The 16,590-nt window shown below is 33.6% G+C and overlaps 1 protein-coding gene across 5 annotated transcripts; it reads right to left on the bottom strand.

Annotated features, from left to right (window-relative positions):
* Positions 1 to 10,949: 10,949 nt before the first annotated feature.
* LOC123545673 (uncharacterized) lies at positions 10,950 to 16,460 on the bottom strand. 5 transcript variants are annotated; one of them, XM_053544490.1, is made up of 5 exons: positions 16,315 to 16,460; positions 15,649 to 15,699; positions 14,715 to 14,862; positions 13,982 to 14,086; positions 10,950 to 13,005 (listed from the first exon to the last, which is right to left on the bottom strand). In XM_053544490.1, the coding sequence occupies exon 5, from the start codon at positions 12,101 to 12,103 to the stop codon at positions 11,192 to 11,194; it is 912 nt and encodes a 303-aa protein (XP_053400465.1). In that variant the 5' UTR covers positions 12,104 to 13,005; positions 13,982 to 14,086; positions 14,715 to 14,862; positions 15,649 to 15,699; positions 16,315 to 16,460; the 3' UTR covers positions 10,950 to 11,191. The 5 variants fall into 3 exon arrangements, with proteins under 5 accessions (XP_053400465.1, XP_045187923.2, XP_053400484.1 ...); XM_053544509.1 differs by lacking the exon at positions 16,315 to 16,460 and having other exon boundaries at positions 15,649 to 15,820; XM_053544496.1 differs by lacking the exons at positions 14,715 to 14,862; positions 15,649 to 15,699; positions 16,315 to 16,460 and having other exon boundaries at positions 13,982 to 14,097.
* Positions 16,461 to 16,590: the final 130 nt, after the last annotated feature.

Here is a 16,590-nt window from a genome sequence, read left to right as displayed (position 1 = left end):
TAGAAATTGTTTGGATGTCTTAACATTTTTTAAAATGCATACAGTCCCCAAATTTGTTCGTACGTACGAACAATATTCCAAATGCATACAAATTCTTTTACAGTTCTCACATTTGTTCGTACGTACAAACAGCCTAGGTTGTTTTAGAAATTCTTTGGATGTCTAAACATTTTTCAAATGCATACAGTCCCAAGATTTGTTCGTACGTACGAACAAATGTGAGAACTGAAAATGAATCTTTATGCAATTTGGAATATTGTTCGTACGTACGAACAAATATGAGAACTGAGAAAGGCTGTTTTAGAAATTGTTTGGATGTCTTAACATTTTTTAAATGCATACAGTCCCTAGATTTGTTCGTACGTACGAACAATATTCCAAATGCATACAGATTCTTTTTCAGTTCTCAAATTTGTTCGTACGTACGAACAAAATGTCAGAACTGAAAATTAATCTCTTGCATACAGTCGCAGGATTTGTTCGTACGTACGAACAATATTCCAAATTGCATAAAGATTCTTTTTCATTTCTCACATTTGTTCGTACGTACGAACAGCCAAGACTGATATGGAAATTCTTTGGATGTCTTGGACATTTTTCAAATGCATACAGTCCACAGATTTGTTCGCACGTACGAACAAAATGTCAGAACTGAAAGATAAAATTTACGGAATTTGGAATATTGTTCGTAAGTATGAATAAATCTGTACTGTTCGTATGTACGAACAAATGTGAGAACTGAAAAAAAAATGAAATATTGTTCGTACGTTCGAACAAATCTGGGCTGTTCGTACGTACGAACAAATCTGGGCTGTTCGTACGTACGAACAAAATGTCAGAACTGAAAAATGATATGCAATTTGGATTATTGTTCGTACGTACGAACAAATCCAGGCTGTTCGGACGTACGAACAAATCTCAGAAATGAAAAAGAATTTGTAAATGTAATTTGGAATTTTGTTCGTACGTACGAACAAATCTGGGCTGTTTGTACGTACAATTCTTGATTTTCTGTTGCTATGGTCTGTGATTTTTTCAATATTTGCTGTGATTTTCACCGGTAAAAACTCCATATAGCGGGAAAAAAGAGGGACAGACCGGAAGATCCTCTTTTATTCCGGAAGCAGATACAGTATATAATGTTTGCAAGAACCCAATATATCGTTTTAGACCAATACCAGATGGGACTGTGACACTTCTGAACTTAGCCAGAGCACTCCTGTAAGATCTTTTAAAGACTAGTGTACAATATTGCTTAGCATCACATTTTGCTTGAATGATTTATATAATCTAAGCTTGTTTCTTCCTTTTCCATTCCATGCAATATCATGGGTAATATCTCTACTCCAATCTTGTGCATAATCATCAATAATTTTAGGTAGCGTATTACTAAAAATATCAACTTTATGAAATGGCGTTTCAATATTACAATATAAATCACAGTCATACTGTTTAAATGTTGACAGACTTTATAACTCCAATTCTTACATTTATTATTTGCATTCTGTCTGACCAAAGAAATGTTTTCTTATTCTGTCTTGGCTGATTCATACAACTAAATCTACATGTACACCAATTAGCGAGCATATTTTCAACAATTATAAAAAAAACTGGTGGCCAGCTTGTGTAATAGTAACCAGCACCTTATGGAGAAAAGGTCAGTCCTTGTATCTAAGCTATGATAACCGCTTCTTTTGAAAAACATCGAACATTAAATCAAACAATATCTTATGGAGACTTCTGCTAGCAACGGCTTACATAAGGTCTTCGTCTTAGGAACAACATTTGTGAACCCATTCGAACGAGTTTCTTTTCTGAGTAAGAACTCTTATATCTTGTTTCGGGGTCCCATTGGTCATGTGATTAAGGTTGAGAACTTCTAGTCGCTAACCTGACTTTGGGTGTAGAATTATTCATGACTACGGAATGTTGCTGGTTCTACCAAGGTGCCGCTTGCGTCTGAAACTATGACCGGAGGGGAATCTGGCGTTTCCCTTCAGCGTGAAAGGCTAAACTTTTGTCGGTGTGACATTAAATCCCGCACAAAACAAAAATATCTGTCTCTTTTTATTGGGTTAAGAGTAACAGCAAAGTGAGTATAACAGGTCACATGTTCACGAATCATAAATAAATATAGAGTAATACAAAAATGTTCATTGAAATAAATTAACCGGTAAGTATATCTAGTTGTATGATTCAACTGTAAATATATTGTAATGTAAACGGACCGACTTATTACATGTAGTTAAATGGGAATAAATATTACAGATCTAACTAATATGTCATGTTTCAGTCAATACTAAATTAAAGTCATGCCAATATTACCGTCAGAACAGACGAAAGGAAGGTCGGACGGGTGTCATTTCTAATCTCCCTCAGGCTACTGCGACTGTGAAAATGTTTCGCATGTTTTCTAATCACTTAGTATTAAATACATATTACAGATTGTTTAGATAGGACATAATTCGCAAAATAGTACAACGAAATATAAATTTTAATAAATAAGACACAAAATGTAAGTATGTGTAAGAGCTTTATAGAAGATTCTCAAGTTTATGAGTATAATCAATTATGTTTATTTCAAATATAACACTTTTCTGGTAATAAATGCAATGTGATTGCCACGCTTATTACGTATTAGTCAAGTAATGTTTGCAAACTATATAATAGTCGGGCTGTGAATAACGCAATATGCCTGACTTTTTGTAATCAGAATTTGACGAATATTTCTTCTGGGTTTTTCACTATTTTGTCTTACACCTATTCAACACATAGAGAATAACAGGCTACTGGCTTTTGATATCAATGTTATCAGGCCCATATCTGCCGAGCCTGATAACATTGATATCAGAAGACAGTTGTCTGTTATTCTATTTATCATGAAACTCATACAACCTCTCTAGGACAACATATATCCTCTCCTCTTTTTTTGTAATATTGACTTCTGAAGCAAAAGATAATATAAATAAATTCATAATTTACGGATCTGAAAATTCATCCGCTTCTGAAACATATGAACGAAACAATACGGCAGCCATATCGAATTCAACTAAAACAATATTTATTGACTTTCTGGTATTCTTATAAAAAAACTTACAATAAAATAAACTCTTACCTGCGTAAAAATAAAAATTGATCCTCTTGAATAAATCAGAATATGCTTTATTTCCACATTTTTAAACATTTGATTAAGGCAGCTACCTGTCCCTAGCGCTGAAAATTTCATATCCTTTTCCAGACTGAGTCAGATTGTCTTTAACGTTTAATCACTAAATTTACACTGTTCCAAGAATTATAATTAACACTACCACTTCTGCTTCTAATTAATAAAAAAGATGCCTTAAATTTGGCATAAAATTAAATCAAGAATAACTATAGTGTCAACTGTCAAATGTTTTATAAACTTTTCCAAGAATCGATGTGATGTCATGATGAACGTTACGCAATGACGTCATTAAGTAGGTCTACCTACTAATGTCTGTGCGATGGAAGTGGAGACAGGTTACTAGTTGAGATTACAGAAGGTGTTTAGAAAAAAGTCGTGCGACATTAAGGTTTCGATGGAGGCCTTGAGAAACAAAAATCAAACAACACCAAATCATAGAAAGAAAGAGTTGTTTGACATGAAAATTGAACAGCATGTAAAACATGTATATTACTTTACGAAACAAGTGTCAGTATACTGATATAAACATTGAATTCCGGAAAAGGGCTGCCTAAAGGGGCTACACTTCCGGACAGTTAAACGCCTTTAAAAACTCACCATTTTCAAAGAACAGTTACACATGTTTGTTTTGATGCATTTGCAATAGCGTGCGAGTGGTGAAATTTCACGTAACAAGGTGGAACATAGTTTTCAGCAATTGTTTATCATTTTTTCTTTACAAATGGCATTAATTTTCAAAGGGAGACAACTTTTTCTCAAAGATTACTTAAAATAATCCGAAAAAGTTGTTTCCTTTGAAAATGAATGCCATTTGTATTTAAAATAATCGGGAACAGTTGTCTCCCTTCGTAAATGAATGCCATTTGTAAAGAAATAAAGATAAACAATTGCTGAAAACTGTGTTCCACCTTGTTATGCGAAATTTCACCACTCGCACGCTACTGCAAATGTATCAAAACAAACATGTGTAACTGTTCTTTGAAAATGGTGAGTTTTTAAAGGCGTTTAACTGTCCGGAAGTGGAGCCCCTTTAGACAGCCCTTTTCCGGAATTCAATGTTTATATCAGTATACTGACACTTGTTTCGTAAAGTAATATACATGTTTACATGCTGTTCAATTTTCATGTCAAACAACTCTTTCTTTCTATGATTTGGTGTTGTTTGTTTTTTGTTTCTCGAGGCCTCCATCGAAACCTTAAAACTGGACTCTGTAATAAAATTCAATTTGAAAGGAAACTGATGTAAAAACTAGTCCGTCAATATGGGAGAAGCTTAATTTTGATATCAGGTCATTGACGTGATATCAAAATAAAATATCAGGGAAGTGATATCAGGCACTTTGCATAGTAGTTGCATGATAAATATAATCTCTTACCGCATGACTCCTTTGTTTTGATTGGGTTAGTATTGAGCGTATCAACCTGAAAAACGCACGAGCGCAGGTTGGTATCCAAATACTTTCTTGACTACTAGGTTAGTATTTGATAAAAACCTGCGCTCGTGCTTTGCAAGCGACGTAAACATAACACGAGTATACAAAATCAAAACTGTTTCTTCCAAACAATTACGTAGAAAAGTGCGTGGAAACATTTCTTATCATGATTTCCCTGTTTAATATTACACTTTTGAAAATGGTATGAATACACAAGAAGCGCTGTATTTTCTCCTTAACGATTTGAAATATGACCATGTTCGAGTCATATGGATGTGTTAGCTACTTTATTGTTGGGTTTAACTTCATACCGACACATTTATAAGTCATACGGCAGCATTATTTCATCACGAGCGGACACCTGGGTAGAGCCATTGACCTTCCATGAACCATCTGGACGGCTTGCAAGAAGAAATAATTCTTAATCCTTAGCAAGGTTTCGAACCCACAGAGGTTAGGGACAATAGATACGAAGCCAGCGACCTTATCTACTCGGCCATTGTAAATTTGTTGCGTCCAAGTCGCTATTGGTGCGGAATCAATGAAAACTGGTTAGGTTAACTGACCACCGTTTTGTTATTGAAAACGGCTTAAACCTCGGTAAAACAACAACAGACACAACAACAAAGCAATCAAACTATTACATGTAGTTAGGTTCCCTTGAGAAAACTTCAGAAAGCACAGACTTGTAACAGTTTTTACTGCTTGTAAATTTAAGTAATAGAATAAAGCTAAGTGATTTTAAAAGTGAATTTAAGCATGTCTGCAAAAAAAAACGAAAATTGTTTTTATTGCGGGGAAAACGCGGTAACAATGTGCTACAAACAAACAAAAGCTTTAATTCATCCCATTCTTTAAAAATATCAATTTAGATATAATTTTGATATTGTCTGCACATTTGCTGTTGTATAGCCTTTGACATGTGTTTTAAAAAAGTACAACAAGGTACATTCAAATTTCTGAAAGCATGTCCCCTAATTGGACGACATGAAAGTTTATCTAAAAATATGTGCCTGAAAGTTTCCATCTTGAAGTATCGACTCTAAAGAAAATGTTTCTTTCAGGACGAAAGACTTATTTGCATATACAAATAAATTCATTTAAATTAAAAGAACAACATATTACCATGTTGGGCACATTTCGAATCAACTGATCGGAGTAAGTAAGCGCGAGCACAGTTTGGGTAGATAAAATACTATTCTTTTAAAATCATTCTTCATTTTAGTTATTACAGTATCTTGAAGGGTTTCCATGCAATTACAAAAGTAAAGACTCACTGTAAACGCATTTTAAAAGGATTTAAAGTCTCAATTTCAGAGTAAGAATGTTAGTGAAGTTAGTGAATCTTGGTCTTAAAACGTTTTTAATATAGGTAAATTGGGCCTTTATCTTTCTTCAAAAAGAATTAAACATATTACATTTGTACTTGTATATCTTGCTTGCTGAGACTACACGTTTCATCAATTCAGACTGCACACTTAGCTTACGGTCAAGATATAACGTCCTTCATTGAAACTAACGTCAGGATAGGCTCCTTTGTTCTTTTTGAAACAGACGGATCATTGTCTCCCATCTGTCCTTCTCTTTTCTCAAGTTCTCTTAGTCTTGCTTCAATACTGTTAAGTTCCCCCTTCATTACGAGTTTCACAATGGTTTTAATGGTTTTCTGTCGCATAGTGGACATTAAGAGGCTTAATAATTGTTTGATCCACCGGAAGGAGGTGGCACTTTTGTTATGTTTACAGATTTTGTTGGAGGGGAAATAGCCGAAATCACTCTTTTCCCCTTTGCATCATCTATAATCTAACCAAGGACAGATATACAAGCAAAAACACGTAGATAACGATAAATCCTTTGGCTATTTTTCTTTTTATTTTCGTATTCAAATGTCATAGCAACAGGTATTTTGACGGTGATATTTTCATTTTGTTTTCCTTTTATAACGTAGTTTACACCGCCAAGAAGATTTGAAGCAATGTACCAAGACGTCCTGGTTTGCAGGTCCTGGAACTCGACCAGGCGACATTCTGAACCTTGAAAATTACAGTAACAACAAAATTCCAAATAAAGTAGATTATAGATTAATTATATGACTTAGATTTCTGGCATATATATATATCTTTATTGTTCTTAGCTCCGGTGTGGTCATGCCCTAATGTCCTTAAAAGAAACCGTCACAAGGTTGGCAAATGTGGTGCATTTACCAAACTGAATTAATCAATTGTTTTATTATTATACGTCAAACAATAATAATTAGGACAAATTAATCAATTATTTGTGTTTTGAACAAATTGCTTATAATCAGAGCTATCATTGACAAATAGACTAAATTGCTCATACTTCGGATCCTTTTTAGTCATGACTATATATATGTGAATTACAAGTAATTTTGTAATTATGCAGTTGATCTGGATCAGTTCATACTGTTTAATTTCACTCCATTTTTCGATACGATGTTTAATCTAGTTACTCTTTTAGACAGATTTGCGTTCACAACAAACCTTGTTCACAAGAAGCTGCAGAAAATTATCATTTCAATTTACAATGTAGACATCGAACAATTAATGTACATGTCATTCCTAACATGGTGTTATTAATTTTGTAATAACGCTTATCTTCAAAAATCATAAAAATAAGATCTGGCTGTGAAAAAAGAAAAGCAGTTTCATTTTCTTACCTGTTGTGTAGACCTGCTTCCAGAGGGACTTAACTCATTCTATTTTCAGAAATAAGATGGTACACAATGTAATTATGACTCCTGAATGCAAGCCGGCGACTTCAGGGAAGTCTTGTGTACATATTTTTATTATTTTCAGTTATCTATTTTACTTGATTTTTATTCATTTATTTTGGTTTTACGAACTCCACGTGCAGTCAAGCTGGCCCATTTGAACAAGCTTGGGAATTTCAATCGAGCGGCCCATGAAAAAAAAGTTATTTAAAGATCACTTTTCCATTTCTAGCACTGACGTGCTCCAAAATCAAGTCAAGCGGAACCATTGAAAAAGACGAGAAAGGTCCACCTAACATTAATACGGACCAAAATTGATGAAGACCCACATGATGAAGTCTTTTAAAGATATTTTTATAGCTCCAGAGGTTTCAAATGCAGTCAAGTGGCACTATTTGAATACCGGTAGATCTGAAAAAAATTCTAACGATGCTGCAGACCAGATATATTGAAGATCCCTTTAGCGGTTCATCAGAAGAAGACGCTTTTTTAAAAGTGATTTAAGCTCTAGCGGCGTCTTCATGCAGTCAAGCAACACTGTTTTAGGAAACTAGTGAAATATCCTTCTAACAATGCTGCAGACCAAATCTGAAGAAGATCCGTTAACGGATTCATGAGACGGAGTCGATAAAAATTTCTTCTACTTTAAGTTTTTGTTGTTGTCGTCAAACAATGACATATTTTTAAACAACGAAACTTGAACACCGTATTGAATGATCATTGTGTAATGTACAACATAACTACGATAACAGATGGACGTAAATTCATTGAGTTGTGACAGTTACAATGATGCAATTCCAAAATTAAAAGGTAAAAAAATGAGTGCATGTGGGTGCTATGTGGCAAGTCGTGCTATCTATACAATTAAGCAATTTCGTGGCTAGAGGATTACAGAACAGGCCTTTATTAAGACATGTGATACTATTACGCACATGAACATTAGTTCTGAATATGATTTGTATCGACAAATATAAAGTATGAATAAGTTGTGCAGAGTGTATGTTTGTCAATGTATAGCAAATATGTTTTTCTGTTGCTTATTTTAACATATACGGCATCCATGAAAGGTATTGTCATTAGTGGCGCTATACTTACGATTTACAATGTCAACGTTAATATGAACAATACTGAAAGACGTTCAACTGCAACTACAGCTGAAAAATGAATATGTAATATGAATGACAAACGTACATCCATATTACTCAAGTTCTTAGTGTACTGCAGTCATATTATGTGATTTTTATACTTCATGGTTACCTTATTGTAATTGGTACGGCTAAATGTTTGTACGTCAAATAGTTTTTGTTATCATGTTTTATTAAATAGACTTATCATTAAATTTTTCATCCCATTTTCATTGAAATGGATCAATGTTTTGCAGATGTAAAAAAAAGAACGAAGCGTGGAGTTTGAAAAACTGTTATTTCCAACAAGATGAGTTTAATGAACGTATGCATAACATTGGTTTAATCAAGAACACGATCACATTAATTATATAAATTCTTTATAATTAATATTTCGACATGCAGGTTTTTATTGATTGTACAAGCTGTACCCGCCGATTGACCTCTGTACCGTTAGTGAAGATATAGATAAAAGTACAATCGATACTCTGGTAATATCACAGGCGATGTGGTCATTAAAGGTTCAATAAATCCGACTACCACTCAGTGTATTTAAACTATCACTATATACACTTTCGCCTGGCCAAGAAAGAGAATACCTATGAAGTCAATAAAGGAGTAGTAAGAAGTTTGACAACATGAGTATCATACATAGGATATTTTAAACGTGGTTAATCACATTTAAGCAACATTTTATGACATTTTTTTTCATTTTTTGAATTTATTCTTTTTAAGTTTAGATTTACCTAAATAATTAAAAACACAACTACTTAGAGTTAAATTTCTACGTTAAATTAAGTTTTATTATTCTTATGCCATTTAGTAATTACCAATTCCCTCAACCCCCTTACCGCCCAGACACACTACCTAACGCAGAATTTAATATTAAATTTTTAAACAGATATAAAGTAGACTATTTCTCTCCATTTCGATATTAATATCTAGTTATACAGTTGCATGTGTTAGATATTGGAATATTTTAACAATTATAACCGAAAGGCATTCTTTAAAACAGTGTATAGCTTCTGAATGAATTTTTTCCCAATCTGTCTTGGTTGCGCAACCAAGATAGAGAAAGGATGGTAATAAAATTTTACAAACTTGCAATTCTAATGAATTGATAAAATCATCAATATGCAAATCTTTGTCAAATATAATACAGTCATTCTGAAATTCATAATGAACATACATATGTCTATATGTTGTTAAAGTTTAGAACAAATTCATAACTTGGCAAAAGTTTGATTTACCGCCTTTAAACTCTATTGGAATGCACTAACTATTAAGCTGATATACATGTGCGTTTTAAACAAATTTAGTCATAAACAAACATTGCAAAAGAAGTTGCCACCATCTAGAACATGTCTAGAATAGGTTGAACATCTTCTACAAAATAGTAAGTAAATGTCAATGAAAATCACAAAGATTTAGTATAAGTGTTTAGATATAGTTACACATATGTCTCATCATTCAAGTATTGTATAAAAGAAATGTTTATAAACCTTTCAAAATGTAATAACACAATAATTTTATCTTTTGTCACCCAATAATATTGCATTGCACCGAAACTGTCAGTCTTGAAATATATATACAACAATATCAACAAAACTTTTAAATATCTGTATTTTGTGAGAAAGATCATTTATGGTATAAAATGAACGCTTTGTAAAGAAAAATTCACTCGAGAGTGCGTGAACTAATAGTTTCTCATGAATTTCATGTTTTTCTCATATATTATATGCCTTATTATAAAGTACTTATTACTATTTGGTTTGTGTGTGAGAGAGCGCGCGCGTGTGTGTGCGTGTGCGTGTGCGTGTGCGTGCGTGTGCGTGTGCGTGTTTTTGTAGGGTTTAACGTCACATAGACACAATAGGCTATATAGCTACTTTCCAGATTTTGATGGTGAGTGAAAGCCCAGGTGCCCAATCAGGTATTACTTAGGCACATTTGCAGCTCAAAGATCTGAACTCACAGTTGTGAGGGCAAGTGATTTGAAGTCAACAACCTTAACGCTCGGCCACGGAGATCCGATTACAATGTACTATCAAATGTTCATCGATGAACATACATTATAACATATATCGAATCTTGAATCGTAATCTTAAAATAATGCTGTACTACTTATTACCGTTACGGTCTTATTTTGTCAAACGGTAACATAAATCAGGATCTGTATCTTTTCCACCAGTCATTTATGTATATCCCCAAGTTAACCATGATAACGTTCAAAGGAGAATATCTTACACCAGTATTGGGTTTTGAATGCAAACTTGACTTCTGAGTATTTTTAAACATAATTAAACTTGCTGTCAAATGAAATAATTAATATAAGCCGGGTTCAGGGTTTTCTTTAAATGTATAAGTAAATCAGACGCTAGCTCAAAACATCATCGAAATCGCATGATTAGTAATGAACGTACATGTTTGTCTTGCAACTATTGCACTTCAAATAAGAAGATGTATTATAATAAATATTATTATTATTATTATTATTTACCAGATTTTTATAGCGCTCTTTTCATCTATAAAATAAACGTTCAAAAGCGCTGTACAAACTACATATCACATACTGATATGGACATACAATACAACACAAAAATATATCAACAATAAAAGGTATTTAGCCTGAATCAGGTTTTACTCTACATTTTAATTGTCCTAGATATTTTAGAGAACATTTAACAATAGGAAATAATTTCCATTGCAAAGCTTGTTTTCCAGTGCAAAGTGAGTTTCAATAGATCTTGAAGAAAAAGTGTGTTTTCAATGATCGTTTGAAAGCATCCAAGCTTTTAGCGTCTCTAATGGTAGCCGGAAGAGCATTCCATAACTTCGGTGGAGCTGATGAAAAACTACGATCACCGTACCTCACAGTTTTGCTTTTTGGAACAACTAGTTGTTTTGAGTTGTTCTTGGATCTCAAATTTCTTGCTGGCTGATAGAGTTCTAGCAAGTCTTTAACATAGATCGGTGATAGGTCATGCAATGCTTTGTATGTGTGAACTAGAATCTTAAAGTCCACTCTATGAGTAACTGGTATCCAATGCAGTTCTTTTAATACCGGCGTAATGTGATCATAACGCGATATTCTCGTTATAATTCGAGCTGCAGAGTTCTGAAGACTTTGAAGTCTATTCAGCAAGACCTGCGGAACACCATACAAGAGCGCATTGCAATAATCAAGGCGTGAAGTGACGAGTGAATTTACTAGAGATTTTGTAGCATCTGTATTTAGATATTTCCTGATATGGCCTATTTGACGTAGCTGTCCGTACCCTAATCTACAAACTGAGTTTATATGTTTTTCCATGCTCATTTTGGAGTCCAGAAAAGCACCAAGATTCCTTAAACATTTAGATGGTTTAATGTTCTCTTCTCCAATTTTCACAGTAACCGATTCAATATGTTTTTCGTTTCTTTGAGAGGTAAATACAATGACTTCAGTTTTATCGGCATTGATTTTCAACATGTTGCTGTTCATCCAAGATACGATTTCTACGAGACAGTTTTCAACACAGCGTAAAGCATCTTTTTGAGAGACCGGTTTTGTTGGTTTGAAAGATAAATAAAGCTGCCCATCGTCGGCGTAAAAATGATGATTTAGTCCATGTTTCTTGCATATTGTACCAACTGGTTTAGTGTACATTGTGAAAAATTTTGCGGAACACTGTATGTCATTTGCACCGGTTTTGACAATTCACTATCTATGGTCACACAAAAATAAAAACAAATTAGTTAGTTAATGTTATGAAGCAGAGTGACAATGTAAGGTATCGCTTTCATGAGTTTACATGTAAAACAATTTTTTTAATGTTTTGAGTAAATGTCCCCATTTTATATTTCTTAATAGTGAAAAATATATTTGACACTTCTCACTGTGAAAATACCAAATATATTTCTAATATTTAAATAATTCAATGAAAAGCATGTAATAAGATACTTATAATAAGACCCTTCTTAGGTTTCGCCCGTTTGTATCAGTTAATAATGTGTAATGGATCTTTACATGAGGATGTCAGACGAAACTATTGTCAGGATGGACTCCGGTGCTCCTGCAGCTGCTATCAGGGTTCAATGAATCGTTGTAGGCTGGTGGCGTAGATAGCACACTTACAACTTGCATTTGCCTTTCTCTACTCTCAAGTTCTCTTACTCTTGCTTCAAGTTTTTGCATTGTAGTTTTTATTTCATTACTTGCTCCACCAGAAGCTGAAGCATGTCTGTTGTTTACAGCAGGAGCCGCAGCGTGAGTCGTTGGGGACGCCGTTGTAGCAGCCGCAGCAGGACGGGCATTAGCTCGAGACACAGTATTGCCTCGTGGATCTTCTTTTATATGCTCATGAACACAGTGCACGGGACAATTGCTATGCGTCAGGTATACAAAGGAAAGCACATGCACGATAACTAATCCTATAGCTAAGCCTCTGTACACTTCGCTACGTTCTCCTTCTATATCATAGTAACAGGTATTCCTTACTCTAAGAGTATCTTTTGTTGGGGAACTATTGTCATTGTTACCATCTATTCCGCAGTTTACTCCACCCATTCCTGAAAGTATTGAACCAGGAATACACCACAACATTCCCACCTTGCAGGACCAGGGCCAGATATGTTGCTACAATTAAATATATCAAAACACTGTTTCAAAGACACTTCAAATTTCCATCAATAATTTAGCCAATTTATCAAAAGAAATTTAGCTGAAAATAGTTTATTTAAGTTTCATAAGCATGCATGTCAAAGTTGTTCAAAATAGATAAAGTACATGTTTGACAAGAGATTACATTCAAAAGTAACAGGTAATTACGATCTTCAGCGCTTGCAAAATATAGAAAGATATGTCAAAAAACGAATCTAAATGTGTATTTTATTCTGTATTTAGACGCAGGAAATTACCCTTGAGCCTATTCAAATTTTGTATAAATATGTCCCTATTCTTCTCAAAACATAATCAGTGCTAAGAAAAAAGTATTGATATAAGAAAAACCGAAAAATATATAAATAAAGAAAAATATTTCTTCTCAAATGAATATGTTTTATCTAGTCGGTAGGAAAACCAGTGAATTTTATCAAAAGTTTAAAAGACGTTGAACTTTTGGTAATAAACACACATTTGTATCTTAATAGTTTTTTTTTACAAATATGGTATTTTTACTAAAAATTAGTAAGAAAAATAAACAGAAGTGTATCACATTTTTAACATGTGAGCTTGTTATCTTGGCTTTTTGTAAAAGAAGCAAGTAAAGTGGTAAAGCCAAACACAACCTTTGTAATCTAAGTAAATAAAAACAATATTTAGATTAATAGTGTATAAATAAACAAAAAAAATGAAGAAAATATTAATTATATTAGGTTGTGATTAGAAGAATTTGTTGTTTTTATCTATTAGTATTTCAATGTATTTAGTAGGCTTCAGTAACATTTGTACTTATTTGATTTTCATTACCAGCTCTTTTTGAAATTCTTAATAAGTCAAAATTCTGCTTTCAATGACAATAATGCATGCAAAATGAATATTACTTACACCAAAAAGTGTATTTTTCAATATTTCCAGTATATTCTTTCTGCTCAATTCTTTCCTTTGCACAGCTATTATGACGTACCATCTGGATATGAAGTTTAGAAGAAGCTGTAAGACATCGAGTATTTAATATAAACTATATGTTTAAAACTATTCCGTCATAAGGTGTACTGATCACCATGACAAATCGGCTTTTAAGAGGTATAGAGACAACAAACCGCAGAACAAGAGCTTATTTGTTTTGTTTTTATATTAATTGTGGTCCGTCGTTAATACCGATGCCAATTACTTGTTAAGATCATGTGTTATGTGACATGATCAAATATTATTATACTGATGAACAGTTTACTGTTAGGAATTTCAAACATATAAAAAGCAAACCCTTATAAAGTACCTGCAAGATGTTGGAGTTCTTTCAAGAGACAACGGCACTAGAATATAACAGTTTGGAAGTGAGCAAAAAGCAATTTTACATATCAAAAGTAGCCCGAAAGCAGTATTACATTAACGGAATGTTATATCTTTAAAGGGGCTAAAACAACTGAAAAAAGGAGCGTTCCATCGACTTAGTACCTCTAACAAAACGTAACATTGATCATTTAACATTGAACGCATTACAAATTAGAGTTTCTAGTGTCACAATTGGTCATTCGGATTTAACAGTATTTGATTTCATCAAAAATGCGTACATTGTGTTTCAAACATTTAAGAATTGTATGTCCACTATGGTACTTACAATTGGTGCTAAGACAAATCCGGTAAAGAAGTATGGGTAAGGAAAGCTGCCTCCATCATCCATCCCAATACTTAGGCTCGAAAACGTAATGCTGCCAACCAAAAAGACCAAAATAGATAGCTGATGGAGCCATTGCTCATTTATGAACCTAAAAAAAGAAAGCATGTCACTTATAAAAACAAAGGATACAAAATAAAACAGCATCATAGTTATATCATGTGGAGGAACAAACAGGTGGGCCGATGGTCTAGTGGTAACATGCTTGACTGCCAATCCAGAGGTCCGGGGTTCGAATCCCGAACCAGGAACTGGAAATTTCTGAGATGCTCTTGAGTGTCTTCCACCTGACTAAGAGGCCTGTACTGGTTCTTCCCAGGAAAAACGGCTTCGCGTGTATCGGTTCTATACACTGGACACGTTAAAGAACCAGACTGTCTATTCGCAAAGAGCTAGGCTAAGTTAGCCGGACATGCCTGTATGTCTCTCTCTGTTCTCTCTGACTTTCTGGGGGCTTTATCTCACTCTGTCCCTCTGGTCAGATCGCTCTGTGTCTGTACCAGCAGAGGATGAATTTAGCGCCCTGTGTGCTGCGTTTGCTATATGTAAAGCGCCTTTGAACGTGTTCGTCATGAAAAGGGCGCTATATAAATCTGGTATAATATAATAATAATAATAACACTAGATGCTTTGACTACTCGCATGATGTAGCGACACATTCCAAAAATGGCTCTTGTAGATATGTGTCTATTAATTCTTTCACTTTAACATGCATATCACAAAAGTGTCCATAGAGACATACTTAATTTTACAAATCGCTATAAATAAGAATAACAATGAACTTTATGAAGTAAGTACACCAAAGCAAATCATTTGAAATGTGTAATTCTTATATAGTCTTCTATTCAAAAACAAGATTCTATTTGACTGAACTTACTTCGATGGAGGATGATCTCCATTTCCTTTCCCCATCTTTATAGGCTTTTATCTACAAGAAATATTCATGTATTAATATTGTCTCAACTTATAAGGAGTTACATTATTCTAGCACATTACTTATGCAACATCTGCACTTATTCCTAATGCATGGGCTATAAATGTAGAATATATTTGCAATAGTTTTCCATTGAGAGTACTTGTAATTTTGATATTTTTTCTCGTAATAGTTCGCGTATATGATTAGTTAAACAGCTTGTTGGTGACAGGATACGGGATTTTGCCGACTACCCTTTACTTACATGCTACAATCTAAAATTTTGTAAATTAACAAGCGGCAGCCATTTGTTTTAATCAAAATTCATATCTGAAATGTACTAGCAGGATATGGAATATATCCTGTCTCCACTTGACATCTGTTGACCAATATACAAAGAATATACAAAGAATCAATGAAATTCAGAACTTCCATTAAAGCAAAATAGATAGAAGATTTTAAAACGTTAATGAAAACAAAGTGTGGCTGATAAAAAAAGTTACCTCGATTTACTAATGCTAACGAAATCGAACTGTTTACCTTTCTATTGTTTCCCTATAAAGCAAATAAGATGGTAAATAACACGATAAGATGAAATACGATAAGACGAAAATAATTCATAAATCTCACCTAGTGTATCTCGATCCTTTTTCAAGTAATGTGCATCTAGTTCCCAAAAAGTGTAAAATTTTCCTCTAGATCTGTATGATAAACTACTTTAAAATATACTCCCAATTGAACAATGTATTTTAAACTTTATGCCAATACAAAATACCTTTCTGCTGTGATCGTTTTGTTACGTATATTTCCGATATAAAGCTTTTTTCACAGTACGGGTATGTATTGATTGTATAAGCTCTGTATTGGCAATAAACCTTGTATCCTCAGCAACAATAATAAGTGAAA

Source organism: Mercenaria mercenaria, chromosome 1 (assembly GCF_021730395.1).
Source record: "Mercenaria mercenaria strain notata chromosome 1, MADL_Memer_1, whole genome shotgun sequence".
Taxonomy (NCBI): Eukaryota; Metazoa; Mollusca; class Bivalvia; order Venerida; family Veneridae; genus Mercenaria; species Mercenaria mercenaria.
The sequence above is the reverse complement of the archived record's forward strand: the minus strand, read 5'-3'. Positions and strand labels throughout refer to the sequence as shown.

What these genes read in the sequence shown, in the direction of transcription:
- LOC123545673 (XM_053544490.1), bottom strand. Translation starts at nt 12,103, where the DNA reads ATGTACACTAAACCAGTTGGTACAATATGCAAGAAACATGGACTAAAT.